Here is a 22,150-nt window from a genome sequence, read left to right as displayed (position 1 = left end):
GAATATTGGAACATATGATTGCATCAAGCTGGCTGCAGGCTCCAGTGCTGACATTTTTTAGCACAAAGAATGCCCATATCACTCGAACATTTGAAAAGTGTTAATGAGCAGATCAAAAGGACTGTTGCCTGAAGCAGCTAACTTTTTTTTTTTAAGAAATCGGCTCTCTTCCAAACTGAAATCTTCATTCTAGCAGCTAAGTAGATGAGATGTAATCCTCCCTGATGATGATAATAACAAATGAAAAAAAATTGGAGAAGACTCAAACTCTGCATATGGTTCATAAAGTGGTGAAAGTGTTTTCCAGAATCTTCAATGCAGAGCTGAAGGATGCTAAGTGGAAAAAATTCTGGCAACTAGGCAATATTATGCCTTTTAAAATCTGCAAATTCTCATAAAATATGGTGCATATGAATACATTCTTTTCTGTAATGAATGTGTATTCTTACACTATTTGATATAAGAATGGGATTCTCATGACTGTTATTTTTAATGTATTTTTACTAACAGTAAATCTTTCTTTTCTCCTGAACTAGTTTTACTGAAATGTAGGAATGTCAGTTGAACACAGATTTTTGCCATTTTTGGCTTTTGAGCCAAATGGCTTCAGATTATTTTCACCCTTCTTTGTTACTTATGAGGTCATGTGGCAGAGTGGAGGGAGGGAGCATCTTGAAACATCACAAGAAAACCTTTGGTGTCTTGTCCCCAAATTTCGAGGTGGGTTACATTGGACATATTAGCTAAATGTTATATCTGTATAAAATGGTGATAAACTCTATCTTATATAGTTGTCAAAATTTTTAAATTTAACTCTCTGTGTAATTATCTATCATCTGTGTATCTATCCATTCATCCATCCATCCATCTATGCAAGTAAGTAAAAACTACTCAACAGATTGTAGGCTTTTCCTTCTGCACTCTTCCCCTTTGCAAAAAATGATGTCGTCTGGCAGAAGTTGAACTCAGAGTTTGGAGATAGGTGGGCTACTCTGGGGTTTCAGTCCTAATTCTGTATTTTCTCTTTGTATGTATTTGGACAAGTTATTGAAGATAGAGCTTTCTGCTCCTTATATTTAAAATGAGGATGAACATGGTGCTTGCATAGAGTTATTATGAAAATAAGAGAACTATGGAGACAGAGTATGTAGCATCTGGCAGCATCAATAAAGGGTGGTTCTTGTTAATAGTGATAACAACACACAGATGACCCTTAGCTCTGGTTCAGCTTCTGAAAATATATTGAAAGTGAATAATTGCTGTTATTTGTTATGACAGTGGTTGTGTCTCTTAATTCAGCAGATCAAAATTTGATTTAGGTAGAGCTTTAAGGGCTTTGTTTTCATTATTGACAATGTAGAAAATATATTTATCAGGACTTTAATTCACTTTAAATTGATGAATTATTCACACAAAAGAATAATGGCATGCTATTAAAAAAAAACAAACTCTAATGTTCTTTTCTGGAATTGTATTCACCAATTGCATATAGACATATGGCCATACTTAACCATGGAACGGCGTAGGAGCAAAAGACCTAGTAGAAACATTGTAATATGTATTTTTTATCATTTTATTAGAATTGTCATTTTGAAAAGGACCTACAGTTAATCCAATTTATTTCCCAGATTAAGAAACAGTATACTTCTATCTTTCCTTCTACAATTGAGTTATCTGAATTTATTGGTTGAGGAAAAAATTTAGTGCATCATTTTCTTAGGAACTAGTAATATTTAGTAATATTTTAGTTTCATGTAAATCTCTATTTATTATTTGTGTATGTTTTCTCCTCAATATTTTACTTATACATTTGGAAATCAACAATTTTTTTGCGAGCATCCTAAGTTCTATCAGTTTCACTTTGAATATATTTTCAGTACCTTTAGTATCTGCTGTGTGCAGAGTACTTTGTTAGGCATGATGGCGTTTATAGATAAGGAGACATGGTTGTCGCCATTAAGGAATTTGTAATTTTCAGGGATAATTTAAAATTTACAGAATCAAGATATAAACCCAAATCAATGATGCATAAATGGTTCAACTGTGCAGCAACTTGTACTTTTAAAAGTTTGACGTCTTCTAGATGAAACAACAGAAAGTTGGTGGGCTACTCTGTGAAGGCTGGTTGGGACCTAACATGAAAATGATCACTGTATTTGGGGAGAAGCACCAGGATCATCAGGCTGGCTGGAGAGGAGGTACATGTAGAGGGATGTTTGTAGATAGATGTTAGGGCTTAACTGTGGAGGGACTAACACCATGCTGAGGCATTTTAACAGTGAGAATAGGAAAACTGGCTCATATAGATGTGCTGCAAAGGGGGTTTTGGTATTTAGCTTGTAGCTTATATTAGATAAGGGATCTCCAGTGAAGAGATGGAATGCAAAGATGTTTCCCATTATACTATGTGAGTTTGACAACTCTCATAGTTTGAAAATCCTCATATGACAACTATGTGAGTGGTCATATGAGGATTTTAAATTGAAATTCAATTTTCCCATATCAATGTTAAACGAGATGCTATACAGGATAATGAATATGACATTAAAAAAGGAAGAGTATGGAGAGGGATGTTCAGTAATTCTCAAGAGGATGCAATACAGAACAGGGTTGGGGATAGTATGTATGTCCTCAGAAATTTATACACCAGTGCAAGATACACATGTAATAAGAAGAGTAAATATGAAGTCCTCACAATGAAATGAAAATGTGTTCAGATATATTATTCTCAGACTTACTGTCATGGAAGGATGTACCTTGATCTTTTTCTAGTGAGAGAACTCCAGAGAGCACTTTATGGAAATTCACAAGGCTAAGAGTGGAAGCATAACTTGTAAGGTCTTTCCAATAAAATTTAGTAATCTATTGATTCAAATTGTGAGCATTGGGACTATTGATTCATTTTTACCAGGGAAATGATTGATTAAGCTTCTGTTAGAAAATATTGACCTGTCTACATAGGTTAAAATGGGGAATCAGTTGGAGATAGAGAAACAAGCTATGTGTTTAATTTCACTACAAGTAGAGCATTTAGTCGTTGATGCAAAAAAAGGCTATGGTCAGTTAGAATGGCGATCATTAAAAAATCTGGAGACAACAGATGCTGGAGAAGATGTGGAGAAATAGGAACTCTTTTACACTGTTGGTGGGAGTGTAAATTAGTTCAACCATTGTGGAAAACAGTGTGGCGATTCCTCAAGGACCTAGAAATAGAAATTCCATTTGACCCAGCAATCCCATTACTGGGTATATATCCAAAGGATTATAAATCGTTCTACTATAAGGACACATGCACACGAATGTTCATTGCAGCACAGTTTACAATAGCAAAGACCTGGAACCAACCCAAATGCCCATCGATGATAGACTGGACAGGAAAAATGTGGCACATATACACCATGGAATATTATGCAGCCATCAAAAACGATGAGTTCGCGTCCTTTGTAGGGACATGGATGAACCTGGAAACCATCATTCTCAGCAAACTGACACAAGAACAGAAAATCAAACACCACATGTTCTCACTCATAGGTGGGTGTTGAACAATGAGAACACATGGACACAGGGAGGGGAGCACTATACACTGGGGTCTGTTGGGGGGGAGGGGGGGATAGAGGGGGGTGGGGAGTTGGGGAGGGATAGCATGGGGAGAAATGTCAGATATAGGTGAAGGGGAGGAAGGCAGCAAATCACACTGCCACATATGTACCTATGCAACAACCTTGCATGTTTTTCACATGTACCCCAAAACCTAAAATGCAATTAAAAAAAAAAAAAGACTATGGTAATTATAGCTATCAATAAATTTTGTGAATATATTATTAATTAAAATTCTTAGAATGGGGTGATGAGAAAAGGTCGGGAATGCATCTCCTTTGTCTTGAGCACCATTCATTTATTTGTAATAGTTCAGGCATGTTTAAAATGTTATCAGTTCTGGAAACCACACTTTGAAATATTGATCAAATCAATATGTGCAACACACACACACACCCCTGAAAACCAAGAAAACAAATTAAAAAAACGTGACCAAGATGACCAGATAACTTGGAACCATCTCATTAGAAAAGTTTGATATTTTTAGGTTCTGGATTGGTAGACTCACCAGATATATGGTAATTACCTAGCATTCAAAAATAGGAACTACTCTCTTCTGAAAGGAAGAGAGAGAGAGAGAGAGAGAGAGAGAGAAAGACAGAGAGACAGAGAGCGAGGGGGGGAGGGAGAGAGAGAGAGAGAGAGAGAGAGAGTGTGTGTGTGTGTGTGTGTGTGTGTGTGTGTGTGGTGTATTGCCAGACTCTAGGATCAAGACTAAAGACTGGAAACTACAGAGTGAGAGAAACTACAGAGTGAGAAGTGCTTTGGCTTCATTTTGGGGAAAAACTTTCAAATGTTGTGGGTTCCTTGCCAATGGACTGAATTGCTTTGTAAGGTAGTGGATTTCTCTTTATTGCAGTAATTCAAACATTGACTACAACTTGGTAGGAACTTTTCAGAGTATTGAAGTTTTGATTGTATATGCATTGGAGGAGTTGAAAAATGTTGTACTAGATACATCTAAGGTCCAAAGAATCTTGAGATTATGCTTTTAGGAGTGACAGGGGAATGGAATGAAAAGAATCCCTTCTTTCCTTGTCTTTCCCTCTCCACTCCATCTCTTTCCTTCCCTTCCTCCTTTTTGACTCTGCTTCTTCCTCTCTTCTTTTCTCTCCCCTACTTCCTTCCCTTCTTTTCCTCTCTTCCTAATTTCTCTTTCTTCCTGCTTCCCTCTCTTTCTTTGTCCCTTCTTCCCTCCTTTTCTCTGTCATTCTCACACCTTTCTTTTTCCTCTCTTCCTTCCTTCTCTTTTTCCTTACTTCCTTGAAAGTCTAATTTGTGCTAGACATTCTATTAAGTACTAGAAAGGCAGTGAGGAGCAAAGCAGACATAATGCATGTTCTCATGAAACTTGCTATTTTTTTCTAGATAAAATTAATAAACACCATTTTTTAGTAGATGAAATTATCAACTTGGATAAATTCTGGGAGAGAACAGAGCATCTGTGCATATTAAGAGAATCATATATTCTTTGGGAAAATTGGGAGAATTTATCAGGGAGAGAGGAAGGTAGGGGATATTCAAATGTATAGGGCATGGAAATGATTCGGTGAAGTCATTAGAAGTGAGAAAAGAGATTATGGATTATGCCAAAATTTTGAGGCTGCAACTGAAAAAAGTTATGCACTTGAAAGAAACAGGGAAGATAGGAAAGAGTGTTAGCATTTAAATGAAGATTATTAGGTTAGCTTTGACTTTGTTGACTATAAAATGCTAACAGATCTGGTTTTCATTAATTGTTTTGGACATGCAAGTTCATAGTGATATGACATACTTTCTTTTTTGTAGAGGAAATATATCTGTAGTTTGATGAACTTTATTTTGTTTTTTTATGATATTACTTTAAATCTTAATTCTCTATTGGCATTTATTTCTGTGCTAACTATAAAAAATCATACAGTTGTATCTTTCAAGATTACTAAAATCTAGTGGAATTTTATGGTTATTGAAAAAATAAAATTGAATTAAATAAAAGGGTTAAGTAGAAATAATGGCATTTCTTGTAACGTTCAAAAGGAGATTCAGTCAAATTTAATTACTGTCTAGTTATGATATATATTATTGTCATTATTGTCTGTGTATTTTTCCTGAGGTTTGGATCTAAACTAAAATTTAGATGATGAAAACATTTTGCATGCAGAAAATTATGAGTCAGTTCTCTAAACATTATTAATAACATCAAAATATAAAAACCCTTTCACTATGGAAAATGTCAAACATTTACAAAGAGAGAAACTAATATATGTACCCACAAAAATTGAAAATTAAACAAAATTTTAAAAAAAGGTATGAACTTCCTATGAACTCCCCACTGTCTTCATTACTCAGCTTCACTGATTCTCAACTTATTGTCAATTTTTTTCTTTCAATTTTTATTTTAGGTTCAGGGGTACATGAACAGGTTTGTTACATGAGTAAATTACGTGTCACTGGTGTTGGGTGTACAAATGATTTTATCACCCAGGTAGTGAACTTAGTACCTGATGGGTAGTTTTTCGATCCTCAGCTTTCTACTAGGCTCTCACTTCAAGTAGGCCCTGATGTCTATTGTTCCCACATTTCTGTCCATGTGTACTAAATGTACAGCTTCCACTTATGTGAAAAAGCATGTAGTATTTGGTTTTCTTCTTCTGTGCTAATTCTCTGAGGATAATGGCTTCCAGCTGCATCCATGTTGCTGCCAACTACATGATTTTATTTTTTTAAATAGCTGTTTAGTATTCACTGGTGTATCTGTATCACCTTTTTTTTTTTTTAGCCGTCCATTACTGATGGGCATCTAGGTTGATTCCATGTCTTTGCTATTGTGAATAGTGCTGTGATGAACATATAAGTGCATATGTCTTTGGTAGAACAATTTATATTCCTTTGGGAATATACCCAGTAAAGGGATTGCTGGATTAAATGTAGTTCTGCTTTAAGTTCTCTGTGAAATCTGCAAACTGCTTTCCATAGTGGCCAAACTAATTTATATTCTCACCAGCAGTGTATAAACGTTCCTGTTTCTCTGCAACCTTGCTAACTCCTTTTATCTTTTGCTTTTTAGTAACAGCCATTCTGACTGGTGTGAGATAGTACCTTATTGTGGGTTTGATTTGCATTTCTCTAATGATTAGCAAAATCAAGCATTATTTTATGAGCTTGTTGGCCATGTGTATGTCTTTTGAGAAGTGTCTATTCATGTCCTTTGCACACATTTTAATGGGGTTGTTTTTTTATTTAAGTTCCTTATAGATTCTGGATATTAGTCCTTGATTGGATGCATAGTTCACAAATATTTTCTGGCATCCTGTAGATTATCTGTTTACTCTGTTGACAGTTTCTTTTGCTGTGCAGAAGCTCTTTAGTTTAATTAGGTTCCACATGTCTATTTTTTCTTTCGTTGCTATTGCTTTTGGAAACTTCATCATGAAATCTTTGCAAAAGCCTATGTCCAGAATAGTATTTCCTAGGTTTATCTTAGAGTTTTAGGTTTTATATTTAAGTATTTAATTCTTTTTGAGCTGATTTTTTTGTATATGGTGAAAAGAAGGGGTCTAGTTTTGATCTTCCACATATAGCTAACCAGTCATGCCAGAATCAGTTACTGAATAGGGAGTCCTTTCCCCATTGCTTGTTATTGTCAACTTTGTTGAAGATCAGATGGTCATAGGTGTGTGGCTTTATTTCTGGGTTATCTAACCTGTTCCTTTGGTCTATATGTCTGTTTTTGTACCAGTACCATGCTGATTTGGTGTGCTGTAGCCTTTTGCTTCTTTCTATTACCTTATTGCTCTGGCTAGGACTTCCAGGACTACACTGAATAGAAGTGGTGAGAGTCGGCATCCTTGTCTTGTTCTAGTTCTTGAGAGAAATGCTTCCAACTTTTGCCTGTTCAATATAATGTTGGCTGTGGGTTTATCATAGATGGCTCTTACTATTTTGAGGTATATTTTTTTGATGCCTAGTTTGTTGACAGTTTTAACATGAAGGGATGTGGAATTTTATTGAAAGTGTTTTCTGAGTCTTGAGATGATCATGAGGTTTTTGTTTTTAGTTCTGTTCATGCGATGAATTATATTTATTGATTTACATATGTTGAACCAACCTTGCATCCCAGAGATAAAGCCTACTGGATCATGGTGGATTAACTTTTTGATACACTGCTAGATTTGGTTTGCTAGTATTTTGTTGAGGATTTTTGTGTCTATGTTCATCAGGCATATTGGCATGAAGTTTTCTTTTTTCACTGTATCTCTGACAGCTTTTGGTATCAGAATGATGCTAGCCTTATAGAATGAGTTATGGAGGTGTCCCTTCTCAGTTTTTTGGAATAGTTTCAGTAGGATTGGTACCAGGTCTTCTCTATATATCTGATAGGATTCAGCCATGAATATTTCTCATCTAGGGCATTTTCTGGTTGATAGATATTTTTATTACTGATTCAGTTTTGGAATTTGTTATTGGTCTGTTCAGGATAAATATTTCTTTGTTGTTCAATCTTGAGAAGTGTATATTTTTAGTAATTTACTCATTTTTTCTAAATTTTCTAGTTTGTGCACATAAAGCTATTTATAATAGTCTTTTAGAGTTCTTGTATTTCTGTGGGATCGTGGGATCTATAAGGTCCCCTTTATCATTTCTGATTATGCTTATTTGGATCTTCTCTTTTTAGTAATCTAGTTAGTGGTTTATCAATCTTGTTTATTTTTCGAAAGAACAAAATTTTGATTTCACTGATCTTTTGTACAGATTTCATCTCAGTTTCTTTCAGTTCTGCTCTGATTTTGGTTTTCTTTTCTTCTGCTAGCTTTGGGGTTGGTTTACTCCTGTTTTCCTAGTTCCTCTAGGTGTGAGGTTAGGTTGTTAATTTGAGATCTTTTTAACTTCTCGATGTAGGCATTTAGCACTCAAACTTTTATCTGAAAACTGCTTTAGCTGTGTCCCAGAGATTCGGGAATATTGACTCTTTGTTTTCATTGGTTTCAAAGAATTTTAAAATTTCTACCTTAATTTCATTCTTTTCCTGAAAGTCAATTAGGAGCAAGTTTGTTTAATTTCTATGTAATTGTATGATTTTGAGAGATCTTCTCAGTATTGATTTCTATTTTTATTGTTCTGTGGTCTGAGAGTGTGATTGGTATGATTTTGTTTTTAAGTTTATTGAGAACTGCTTTATGGATGAGCATGCGGTTGATCTTAGAGTATGTGCCATTTGCAGATGAGAAGAATGCATATTCTGTTGTTGGATATTCTGCTGATTTCTGTTAGGCCCATTTGGTTAAGCATTGAGTTTAGGTTTCAAATATCTTTGTTAGTTTTCTGCTTCAATGATATAATACTGTCAGTGGAGTTTTGAAGTTCCCCACTATTATTGTGTGGTTATCTAAGCTTCTTCATGGGTCTCTAAGAACTTTTTCATGAATCTAGGATCTCCAATGTTGAGTGTGTGCGTATTTAGGAGAGTTAAGTCTTCTTGTTAAATGGAAACCTTTATCATTATGTAATACCCTCTCTTTTGATCATTGATGATCTAAAATCTGTATTGTCTGAAATAAGAATTGCAACCCCTCTAATTTTTTGTTTTCTGTTTGCTTGATTGATCTTTCTCTATCCCTTTACTTTCAGCCTGTATATATCATTTAAGTGAGATGATTTTCTTGAATATAGCATATCATTGGGTTTTATTTCTTTATCCAACTTGCCAGTCTGTACCTTTTAAGTTAGATACTTAGCCCATTTATGTTCAAGGTCAATATTGCTATGTGAGGATTTGATCCTGCCATGTTGTTAGCTAGTTGTTATATAGACTTGATTGTATAGTTGCTTTATAGTACCAGTGGAATGTGTATTAAGTGTGTGTTAGTAGTGGCAGGTCTTCCATTTCCATGTTTAGTGCTCCCTTTAGGACCTCTGATAAGCATATCTGGTGGTAATGAATTCCCTTAGCATTTGCTTGTCTGAAAATGATTTTATTTCTCCTTCACTTAATGTAGCTTTGTTTGGTTGGATATGAAATTCTTGGTTGAAGTTTCTTTTCTTTAAAGTTGCTGAATATGGGCCCCCAATGTCTTTTGACTTGTAAAGTTTCTGCTGAAATGCTCACTGTTGGCCTGATGGGATTCCCTTTGTACTTAACCTGCCCCTTCTCTGTAGCTGCCTTTAAAATTTCTTTTCTTTGCATTGACCTTGGAGAATCTGATGACTAGATGTCTTTTCTGGTATATCTTAGAAATTCTCTGAATCTCCTGAATGTGCATGTCTACCTGTGTATTGAGGTTGGGAAAATTTTTGTGGATAATATCCTCAAATATGTTTTCCAAGTTGCTTGCTCTATCTCTTTCAGAAATGCCAGTGGGTCATAGGTTTGATCTCCTTACATAATCCCATATTTCTTGGAGGGTTTTTTTTTTTTTTTTAATTCTTAATTTTTTTTTCTCCCTGCATTGATTCAAAGGAATAGTCTTTGAGTTTTGAGATTCTTTCCTCAGCTTGGTCTATTTTGTTATTAATGCTTCCAATTGCATTATGAAATTTCTGTAACAAAGTTCAATTTCTCAAAGTTCAATTTTTTTTTTTCTTAAAGTGACTATGTCATCTTCTAGCTCTTGGATCATTTTACTAGTTTCCTTGGATTAGGTTTCAACCTTCTTATGTATCTCATTGGGCTTCCTTGCCATCCAGTTTCTGATTCTATGTCTATCATTTCAGCCATTTCAATCTGATTAAGAACCATTTCTGGGGAGTTATTGATGTAGTTTGTGGAGGTAAGAAGACACTCTGGCTTTTAGAGTTGCCAGAAATTTTGTGCTCATTCTTTCTCGTCTGTGTCCACTGATTTTCCTTTAATCTTTGAAGTTGCTATCCTTTGGATGAAGCTATTTGCTTTTATATTCTTTGATGTTCTTGAGGGTTTGAAAGTAGTATAAGCTGTGTTTAGTTGCTTGACTTCATTTCAGGATGCTTTCAGGGGGCCAAGGCTCAGCTTAGCACTCCTGAGCTTCATGCCAATGCCTGGGGGATTGGGACTGGACATATGGCTTTGTTCTTTGACCTCTCGAGGTCAAGCACTTTCTGTACTGGAAGAACTGAGGTGTTCCCAGTGTGCTGGCAAAACACTTTGATGGGGGCTGTTGGCAAAAGGGCTCCAGTGGTGGGGGGCAGGGGTGCTACAGGAGAATGCCTTGAAGTAGGGGGCCATCAGAGAATACACACCAGTGGGGTGATGGTGTGTGGGTGCAGACAAGTGAGTACCAACAGGGCAGCAGGGAGCCACTGGTGTGTGTGCAATGATGGAGCATTATTGTCAATCTTACTTCATCTGTACCCCTTTCCAATTCCCAGTGTCCTAATTATTTTGATGAAAACATCAAAATCATATCATTTCACCAAAATATTTGTGCATACCTTTAAAAGACAAGCAGTCTTTAAATATATATCTATGATCATAGTAATATACTACAAGTTCAAAATAATTATTTGATAAGGTAAAAGTGGAATGTCATTTTCAAAGTTGCTATTGTTTTAAACCTTTGAAAATTTAATAACATAGTTGAAACATTTGACATTAGATGATGTCAAGCTGGAACGTTTTCAGTTTTTCCTCTTAGTATAGAAACTTTGATGTGTACCTGAAGTAGCCAAAGCCATTGACCCTTGGTCAAAGATTTCCCTCACGATGGTGTGAACATCCAGATAGCCCAATACTAGTAAAGATCATTTCAAATTAAGCCATAGGCTCCATTCTATTCACTTGAAGAATTAACTGTATTGGGAGGTCAAGGCTGGTGGATCACCTGAGGTCAGGAATTCGAGACCAGCCTGGTCAACATGGTGAAACCCTGTCTCTACTAAAAATACAAAAAAAATTAGCCAAGCGTGGTGGTGGGCACCTGTAACCCCAGCTACTCTAGATGCTGAGACAGGAGAACCACTTTAACCCGGGAGGCAGAGGTTCCAGTGAGCCGAGGTCACGCCATTGCACTTCAGCCTGGGCAACAAGAGTGAAACTGTCTCAAAAACAAACAAACAAAAAAGACCAATTAAGTGTAAAAGATTTCATGAGTAACACATCACAGGAAAGGAATCTTGGCTAAGAAGTTAATTTGTTATAAGTAACTTCGAGCAACAGTTTGTATCCTCACAGGCTCAGTTAGAAGACTCTCAGTTGGAGTCCCATTGTGGTTACAGTCAGGTGTCAGCTTGGCTGGAGTCATCTGGAAGTTTAAAGTGCCTGGGTGTCCAAGATGGACTTTTCTCTCATATGTCCCATATCTCCTGTTGAATGGCTAAAATAACTGGGAATCAGCTAGTGTCTCCCTCTCAGCACCCCAACTATATTAGTTTGGGTTTCTGCATAGCGTGATGGTCTTGTGGTGGATTTCTGACCTGACAGCAGTGTTTCCCCACAGTGAGTGTACCATGGATGTCAGGGGAAGCTTAAGTTCTTTTGACCTTGCCTCAGAAGTCACATAGTAATACTTCTACCTCTTTCTATTGGCCGAAAGCTAGCTATAGGCAATCCAAGATTCAAAGAGAGGGACATGAATATTGAGTGGCAAGATTCATCGGGGGACTTCTTTGGAGGTTCCATAGCATTTTATGAATCTAATTATTTTTACATATCCTTACTATCTCCTTCTTGTGCCATTTAAATTTTTGTATTTGATTTTTTTTGGCAGGTTATCAAGGATCCTCCACCACCACCACCCCCTGCACCAAAAGAGGTGAGTGCCTAAAAAAGTGATATGGCTGGTTTTTTTTCCATATGCAGATACCATCCCCAAATTTGATCAATTTTGTCTGTTAGATAACTATGATATCTATATACTGATATTTTAATTTATAAAAATCAATGGTCATTTTTCATCTTCTTATGATTTATTTCATGTGCTCGAGGAATGGGACCTTCATACATTGCTAGATATAAACTGGCCATTGGAATCAATAGTACATAAAGATTTCATATATTTTTTATAGTACTCTATCAGTAGTTCTGATGTCACTTATGTTATGTACAAAAAGAAGATTCAAGCTGACAGTTGAAAGATCCTATTACTTTCTTCAAAATGCTTGGTGCTTTTATATTATTTTGTTAGCCAGAATCATATTAAGAACATGAAATAAGAAATGTGCTGGTGTTGTATATTTTCAAAGCTTCTCAACTGCCTGTCTTTTCAATTCAAATTTCATGGAGTCCAAACTTACACATACATTGATTCTTTAATGATTGTTAAAATGCTGTCCTAAGATTAATATTTTATCTTTCCAAGTATGAAGTGATGAATAGATTTGAAATACCAAATGATTCCCATAGTTAAAGAGCAACTTCTAGTTACCTAGGGATGATGTAAAAGATATTTCTATGAGGAGAGGAAGGAGTTCTCATATCCTGCAGAACTCCATTTGAAATTTATACATGTAAGTGTAAATGCATCCATATGTTCAATAAATAGTTTTTCTGTAGTAATGGCATAATTCAGAAAAATATTTAAATATGAGTTAGTTTTTACTAAACAGTATTTTAAGAAATTAATTAAAACCATTTTGAAAACATATTTCCACAGGAGGAAGAAGAACCTTTGCCTACTAAGAAGTGGCCAACTGTGGATGCTTCCTATTACGGTGGTCGAGGAGTTGGAGGAATTAAAAGAATGGAGGTTAGTATCTTAAAACAAATAGAAGCTGCTAATCTGGTGTATGTATTTCTAGGACTATTAAGCCATGGAAACTTTTCACAATTCAATTTTATAATATCATCCATTTGTGGTTAACACTGGGTCTTTTCTGGGTACATTTTTTTCCTGTGGAATCATCCTAGCCGCTCCAAAACTGGCCAAAAAGAACTGGTTTCATTAGTCAAAGGATTGCATTGATAAGACCTCTGAATTCTAAGGGACATTAAAAAAACTAGGGTTTTTCTTATTTTGGAAAAAATTACTGCATAGAACATCAGCTGTGAAGAAGCCAGGCACTTCAAGTTGCAACAGTGTTCTTCTTTGTAATGATCCAATAGTTATCTACTATTTGAGAAGAAAATGTTAAAATATTCAATAGCATGGATCTGACCTTATCACAAATATAGAGAAAGCAAATTTAATACTTGATGTTAGTTGCCACTTATGAACTACTGTAATTGATATTATATATCATTTATAGAATGCATTGAACTTTCAGATTAGCCCAAAGTGTTGATTAAAGTTGAACTTTAATATTATATCTTAAAAATCAAAGTTTTCTTATCACCATGAACTGTTTTTTCAAAGTGATATATTATTTAGGTATAAGCAATTATTACTAGCACTGAACCTTTAACAACAGTATACACAGGCCTGCATCCTATCCCAAGGAGCAATTCAAGGAATTTTTTCATGAACATATTGATTTCATTATTAAATCCTGGCATTCCCTCCTTACTAGTTATAATTTTCCTTTCTGATTAGAATGTGTTTTTATGCATTTTACCATTGTTGCACGTTTTTTATTGTCATATTTACTTTGTCCCATTACTGCCAGCAAAATTGATAAGCTAATGAACAACCCCACAATTATTGCAATTTTCTCCTTTTATACATTACAATAAAATTCAGATTCCCAAGGACAGTTTCCCATTTTCAGAATAAATTTTACTCTTCTTCAAAAAAAGCCCAGACATACTAAACATGATTGTCATTACCAAAGTGTTTATATAGATTATCTGACAGTGATTCTTGCTTTTCTGGATCACATTAGATCTGGAAACAATGGACATTTTCCCTGAGAGCTTCTTCTTTATTGTTGAAATATCCTCTGAGGCAGATACCTCATTGCCAATTATCTGCCATGGTCAAAGGCAGTTGCTAGACGCTGTTAAGTTGGTCTTTGGAAAAGTTATTGCATAGGTTTTTGTGTGCTAGAAACTGAGAATTCCAAACAATAAAAGAAAACATGGCTAGGCAAGTTCTTGTTGTTTGGCACAGAAGGAAGCTTATTTTTCTTTCTTACCTTTGTTGTGTCATTTTAGACTTGGGAGGGTGGGAAGAAAGTACATAGGATGTTCCTATATGTATAAAACATACATTTTAAAATAAAACTTATAATCAAATATCCAAATATGATCTGTAACAACTTATTTTTAGTTGATTTCACCTCATTCCAAAATGTATGTGTAAAAAGATCTATATAAGGGGGTAAAAAGGCTTGATAGGGTATGTCAAAAATGTGAGTAGGTTTCTCTGGATGAGGAATTTTCAATCTGTGCTATATATTTTAAATTTATTTGACAGTGAGCATGTACTTCTTCATAGTCAGAATAATAAACTTAATACCATTTGGAAATCCACTTATGTAAAATACTGCGTGATAATAAAGTAAGGATATTAGCATGTGAGCCTTAATAGAATAAATAATAGTCTTGCTTAAAAAAATTAGGAATAATGTCAGATTTTTGTTAGTTCAATATTCCAGTGTTGCAAAGATTGAGATCTCTCTCTAAAGGAAAAGAAATATATGAGTAAGCTCCTGAATGGGTCCTGAGTTAAAAAGAACATAATCGGTTTATACTTACCAGAGCCAAGAGCACACACACACATCCCTAACTAACCTATAATTCAAGTTTCAAGAGTGATTAACTCTTAATATGTGAAATTATGTTGCCCACCCATCCTTTTCAGTTGAAGAAAATTTGTGACAAAAACCTCAGCCAACTTGTAATAAATCTGGGTCTATTTAAGTTTTGTATAATTTTGGCTACCTTGTGTGAAGTATTCCATCAGAAAGATAGAAATGAGAATGAGAATGAAGAAAAAAATGGAACAGCAAATGTGGATGTTACAAAGAGGAAACATGATATAGGTTGAGTATCTCTTACCTGAAATAATTGGAACTGAAAGTGTTTTAAATTTTGGATTTTTTTGAGATTTCAGAACATTTGCATACACATAATGTGGTATCTTGGCGAGGGGACCCAAGTTTTAACATGAAATTTATTTTTGTTTGATAGACACCTTATACACATAAGAAGAATATGTGTATAAGGTATATGTCAAATATAAATGAATTTAAAATATAAAATAAATACACAAACGTAATATACAAGCATAAATAAATTTTGTGTTTATATATTACAAACAAAATATACAAACATAAATGAATTTAAAAACGTACAATATTTTAAAATAATTTTATGCATGAAACAAAGTGGTGACTGTGACCCATCAGATGAGGTCAGGTGTGGAGCTTTCCTCTTACAGTGTTATGTTGACACTCCAAGGGTTTTAGGTTTTAGAGCATTTTGAATTTTAGATTTTTGAACTATCCTCAACCTGTATATAAAAATACACAATAAAAATTGAACTGAGAATTAAGTATCATTAAACGTTTTCAAACATGAATTTATTTAAGTGTGGAGAGGGAAAATAGAAAACATAATGTTTCATTTATTTATTTTTTAAGAAATCTGGGGTGGGGGATGGGGAATTCTCATTATGCTGCCCTGGTTGGTCTTGAACCCCTGAGCTCAAGGGATTCTCTCATGTAGGTGGGGCTACAGGCAGGTTCCACCGTGCAAACAAAATTTGTTTTAAAAGCATGCTTACTCAAACCTGAATGGTACTTTTTTTTTTTTTTTTTTTGAAAAAGCCCTTAAACTAGGAAAAGTGAAAGGAATTTTAGAAATTATGAACACATGTGAATTACAGGACACATTTTTATAGCTAAGGTTATTTTAAGTCAGTATAGGAATTTTTACCTATAATATTTTTTCTTCCTTTTTTAAATTAAATATTTAAACACTATGGTAATGGGAATTTGTAGAAAGCTGGAACTGAGATGATGTTAATAACAACTGTTAGCACAATTGATACACAATACCTAGTGATTTCAAATGTGTGTTTCTGCCAATTCAGTGTGAAACTGTTTTTGTTTCTTTTCTCGATTCTGAAATTGCTCCTTAATGATATAACCTCCTACTCATCCAAATACGCTCTGGATATTATGGAATTTTATTGCTTATAATGAAAGCCAAGTGGAGTTGGAAGAATTTAGGTATCAAGCTGGCACTTATTTTTTCCTGTAATAAAGTCTGATATGTTAATTCTGCTAAGACTTCCTTTAGTAGTCATTCTTGTTATTCTTTTGTCCTTTTTAACTGTCTCAATGTGGTCAAACTAAATAAAATATTAAAATTTATACATGCATATATGTATGTTTAATACATATATGTATATTTAATTGCTTTTAAGAATTTGAAAACTCTAATAATTTCTAGTTTCAGACTTTGAGTAAGTGAGAATTGTTTGTGGTGGTGTTTGTGGTGGTGGTGATGATGATGATGATGATGATTAAATAGCTCTCTCATGAACTAAAACTAAGGAATTTATTTAATGAATCTTCTTTAGATCTCAGCAACTACATTTCTCAAGTATAGTCATTTGACAGTTTAGTCCCTAGAAATGCCACATTGGGTCAGCACTCTAGTTTAACTAGCTTTATACATACATTTTAAAATCTGAGAATAGTGCCAGTTGAAACTTGAAGGAAGAATATGATTATCATTACCTCTGCAATATCAATGTGAAACAGGCCAGGGAGCTGTCTATGCTAAAGCCTATCATTTCTGATTGGATCTAAATTGTATCTACTTCTATTTCTGCCCTGAATGACTTCTCTAAGTTATGACATTTGTGTGTTTACTTAATTGTGTATCTTTTTTTTTTGTTTCTTAAAATTGAGCCTTTACAATTGCAAGGATATATGTCCCAGTTTTAGAGTTTTTAATTCAATCTAGCTGTATCTAAAGATTTCATAAGTGTTAGTTTATCTAGGTGACAACACTGTGGTTGGAAAGAGAAGGTCATTTCTCTGGAAAGAAAGCCAACTATCTAGCTCTAAAGGTTTAATGGTGTTTAAAACAATTTTAACAACCTCATAAAAAACATTCTAGTATCACTGATCACACTGAAAGATATGGATACATTTTAATGACTCAACAGGGCCCACTTGAAATTGAAAGCCCGTTCTAAAATTGTAGTAAAAAAAGGTAAAAACATCTAAGTAAGCCTTATCAAAAAGCCTGAAGAGTTCTGTCTATGAATAATAATCTTCTCTATCCCTACCCACTAATATAATCATTAAAATGCTTTGGGGAGTCTTAGGTTCTTTTTTTTTTTTTTAAGAAATCACTTAACTCTAGTGTGCCATAGTGTGCCCTGGGTAGGTCTTAGTATAGCTTTTTAGAGATTCACTCCTCTGATCTTGCCCGTCTTTGGTGATATCCTTGGTTTTTTGTAGGACTTCCCACTACTCCTCTTTGGACAAGCCCTTCTCCAGGGGCCGCATTCTATTTACATGCCCAGTTTGATTCAAATTTTGCTCTTAATTTCTATCGAAAAAAAGAAGTCACTTGATCTTGCGGTTTTTCAATGTCAAGAGTTTTCAGAGGAGGAAATTTACTATAGTTTGTGGAATTATCTAGTGTTCCTGAATTTTTCTTTTCAAAGCAGTCTTTTTAGGTTTGACCTTCTTGATGAAAAAATCATATGTCAAACAATCATACTCAGATGAGTTGGGAACTAAAGGCTGAACAGTACATTACAAAATAAAACTATAAAAGTAAAGAAAACTCTCATTATAATTATTTTACTTTCAAAAACTAAATGTTCAAATCATACTTTTTGCCTTAATCAAACGTGATGAAAAGTTTGGAAGAAGCAACTCTTTTGTATAAAATACATTTGCAAAATTCAAACCAATTTGAAACTTATTGACCCATTTCAGATTACACATGTTCAGATCCTGCCCTGTCACTTATTAGCTGTTTGACTTTGAGCACATCACTTAACCTCCTTGTGCCTCATCTGGAAAGAAGAAAATATGGTCTCTATCTCGCTGCATTTTTGTATGGATTAAATGTGAACTGACACATAGTAATCACTCAGTAAATGCTAACTATCATCATTTTCATCTATTTCTCCCAGTGTCATCACTACATATGGGTATGTGTTTAGCTAGCAGGGGAACAAACCAAATTAGAGAACAGAATTACACACTGCCATGCGTTTCATATGTAAACCACAAATGGACTCTTTATTTAAAACTATGGAAAAATGGTTGCTTCAAATTTAGTTGGCTCCAGATTTTTACAAAGAGTCTTTTTTTTTTTTTTTTTTTTTTAAGGATCTTACTATTAAATACAGTAAGGAGTGGTGAGAAACCTATTCAGCCTCTCCTATTCGGAAACCTATTTCTGAAGAGGGGAAATTAGGAATTAGGATAGCTGCTCACCTCCTTTTTCACTCTGAGATGTGAACCAAAGGACCAAAGGCTCAATAATGGCCTGTTTCTCTAGGGCACTTTGTGTCAGATAACAGTACTTTCCCTTTGTTTTACAGGTTCGTTGGGGTGATAAAGGATCTACTGAGGAAGGTGCAAGGCTAGAGAAAGCCAAAAATGCTGTGGTGAAGATTCCTGAAGAAACAGAAGAACCCATCAGGCCTAGACCACCTAGACCCAAACCCACATACCAGCCTCCTCAGACAAAATGGTACACGCCAATTAAGGTAAGTGTCCAAATTTTGTGTAATTTAACTCAGATCTTATGGAGACATATCTTTTTTAGTCCTGTGTCCCCTCAACTACTTGAAAGAGGGCTAAGGTAGATCAAATTGCAGATATTCATCGTACAATTTTTTTTTTTAACTGCAGCAGTTGAATAGTTGCAGCCAAGACCATGTGGCTGGCAAAGCCTATAAGATTTACTATCTAGCTCTTTTTTTATTTTTATTTTTTATTATACTTTAAGTTTTGGGGTACATGTGCAGAACATGCAGGGTTTATTACATAGGTATTTGGGTGTGAACAATGAGAACACATGGACACAGGGAGGGGAATTTCACACACCGGGGCCTGTCCGGGTATAGGTGAGTGGGGGAGGGATAGCAGGGGTTAGAGGGATAGGGGAGGGATAGCATTAGGAGAAATACCTAATATAGATGATGGGATGATGGATGCAGCAAACTATTGTACACTCTTAACGGCTGAACGCTTTCTTGGCAATGAGAACCTCCAAGTTTCTGTTACTTATTAGTTTATTTTATGAAAGAAATGAGGATAGAGAAGATTTTGTTTTCTTCATTTTATGTGTTCATTTATTCAGTAAATAGAGATTGAGTACATTCTCTGGGAATTCACAAATCTCATTTTCCCTTAGGGTCGTCTTGATGCTCTCTGGGCTTTGTTGAGGCGGCAGTATGACCGGGTTTCTTTGATGCGACCTCAGGAAGGAGATGAGGTTTGTATATGGGAATGTAATGAGAAAGAGCTAACTGCTTGGGTCAGTATAATGAAGGCAGGGAAATAGTAATAAAAAATGATTTTAAAGCCCTATTCCACTTGAGGAAGGAAATATTGTTAAATGTAGATTTCTGTTACATACAGTTTTCTATAAATTACCTATTGTGATAATGCATCTTCAAACAACATTTTTACACCATTCTTTTTTTCAAGTAATTCATTAAAATTCTGGTCATTTGTACACATACTTTAATAAGCACACTCATTGCATCAGCCCTTGACTTTGAAGACACAACGTTCCAACAGACTGGGAGTTAGTAGCTGAAGTCCTTCTCTAGCATTTAGTAGCAAGGAGGCCTAGGGAAAAGGCCCCAGAATCTGTTTTATCGGCATAAATATGTTCCCTGCCTTCAACAGTTGATGTAATTGTGTTTCTTGACTATATGTAAAAATGTCTTTAAAGTTATAAAAATCTGTGATAGTGATAAACACATACACACATAAGTATATATATGTATTTTTCCCATTCAGGGAAGCCTATCTGAGGCTGTAGTTTGGTTTTGGAAATTTGGCTACAATTACTCCAGTTTTATAATTTCTGTAATATATTAGTACTATTTTTCATTGTATTGATGTATGAAAAATTGTTTAAAACCTTTTCATGTGTAACGATGAATAGGTTTGGTTCAGAGACAGTACAGTTCATAATAGTAGTGATGCAGGGCAGGTGAGCTCCAAAATTGAAGCTCAGTCTGGGAGAGTTCTTAACTTCATCCAGGAAAGAATTTGATGCAGGGCAGGAGAGCTCCTAAATTGGAGCTTAGCCCGGGAAAGTTCCTGGATTCATCCAGAAAAGAATTCAAAGGTGAGTCAGAGGGGTTAGCAACAGCAGAAGTACTGCTCCTTGCCGAGCAGGGCTGAGCTATAGGCAGAATGCCCAGAGGAGCAGCTCAGAGGTAGTTTTGTAGTCATATTGATACCCACTTTTAATTATATGAAAGTTAAGGGGTGGATCGTGCAGACATTTCTAGAAAAGGTGTGACAGCTTCCAGATCATTGAGCCATTGTCATGGAAAGTGGTGGTAACTTTTGGGCATTGCCATGGCAATGGCAAACTGACACGGCACCCTGGTCAGTGTGTCTTATGGGAAAGTGTTTTTGCCCTCTCCCTGTTTTAGTTAACCACTAATTAGGTCTTGTGTCCAAGCCTTGCCTCCAGAATCCAATACTGGCTCCTACCTCAACAGAATTGTTTCATTGTGTGTCAATGTGATCATTCCTCTGTTTTAACAAGGGAATAAAGTTCATAAACTTCAACTTCAGAGGATTTTTTAAAATTCCAAATCTGAGAAAACTTATTCCTGGAATTTTTCCAACAGATCATCATTTACTGTTTGCTTGGACCATAAGTAGAGAGAACTAGTTGGTTTATAAAGCAGCCTCTTTCATTATCAGATCACTGTAGTTCTAAAAAGTTTTCACGTAATTAAATTTGTGTCTTTTTAAATTCATCTGTGATCTGGAGTTCTGTTCTGGAACAACATGTAATGACTCTTCTTCCTCTTCTATATGCTAGACTTTCAGTTCATGTGTTTTAAAATTGTTTTCATGCATCATCTTCATTTTTCTTCCCCAGGTTAGACACTAGTTTATTTGTTCAATAATTTTCACTTTATTAAGTGCTGCGTATTGAGCTAACATTGAATATGTGCTAACCAACAAGAACAGACAGTGGTCTCAGCTCTCTTGCTAATACTTCATATTTTCTTTTGACTGTCATGATTGCAATTTGGTTTTTGATTTTTTCATTATTCCTATTCATTTTGTTCAATTCAGTAATTTTTGGATTGTAAATATGTACAAGCAGTGGTGTCAGGTGATATTGAAGGGTAGAAACAAATAGTAGCCTCTGCCCTTAAGAAACCTGAACTTTGTTTGGGACACGTACAAAAATAAGATCTGTTCTGGAATATGTTCTGGGTACTCTTGAGTACACAGAGGAATAAAGGTTAGCTTTCCCTCAGAAGAAATTAGGGAAAGCTTCTTCAAAAATATAGGTCTTTGAATATGGGTAGGAGATAGGTAGATTGAACATTTCTATAGATGTGGCATCATGAGCAAAGTCACAGAGCCAGTGATTTGTGGTTTGCCAGATAATCTGGGCTTTGGAAGTTAAAACCAGAAAGACTCGTTGGGAATAGAAAATAAGGTATATTTGAGTATAGATAAATCGGTATGTTTAGTTTTTAAAATGATGCATTATAATCATTCATTCAACAAATATTTACCTAGTGCTTAACATAGA

General features: G+C 35.1%; 1 protein-coding gene across 2 annotated transcripts in view; it reads left to right on the top strand.

The window, feature by feature from the left end:
- The window catches only part of ANTXR2 (ANTXR cell adhesion molecule 2), a 161,714-nt gene that overhangs the window by 76,316 nt on the left and 63,248 nt on the right, over window positions 1-22,150 (top strand). For both annotated transcript variants that reach the window (XM_064368337.1, XM_021669637.2), the window contains exons 13-16: window positions 12,258-12,302; window positions 13,143-13,235; window positions 18,945-19,112; window positions 19,763-19,843. In XM_064368337.1, coding sequence (XP_064224407.1) covers window positions 12,258-12,302; window positions 13,143-13,235; window positions 18,945-19,112; window positions 19,763-19,843 — 387 coding nt within the window. The remainder of the gene's footprint in view (window positions 1-12,257; window positions 12,303-13,142; window positions 13,236-18,944; window positions 19,113-19,762; window positions 19,844-22,150) is intronic.

This window comes from Aotus nancymaae, unplaced genomic scaffold, assembly GCF_030222135.1.
Source record: "Aotus nancymaae isolate 86718 unplaced genomic scaffold, 86718_ANA_hifiasm-v0.15.2.pri h1tg000006l, whole genome shotgun sequence".
In the NCBI taxonomy this organism is placed as follows: domain Eukaryota; kingdom Metazoa; phylum Chordata; class Mammalia; order Primates; family Aotidae; genus Aotus; species Aotus nancymaae.
This window is presented reverse-complemented; position numbering and strand designations above follow the sequence as displayed.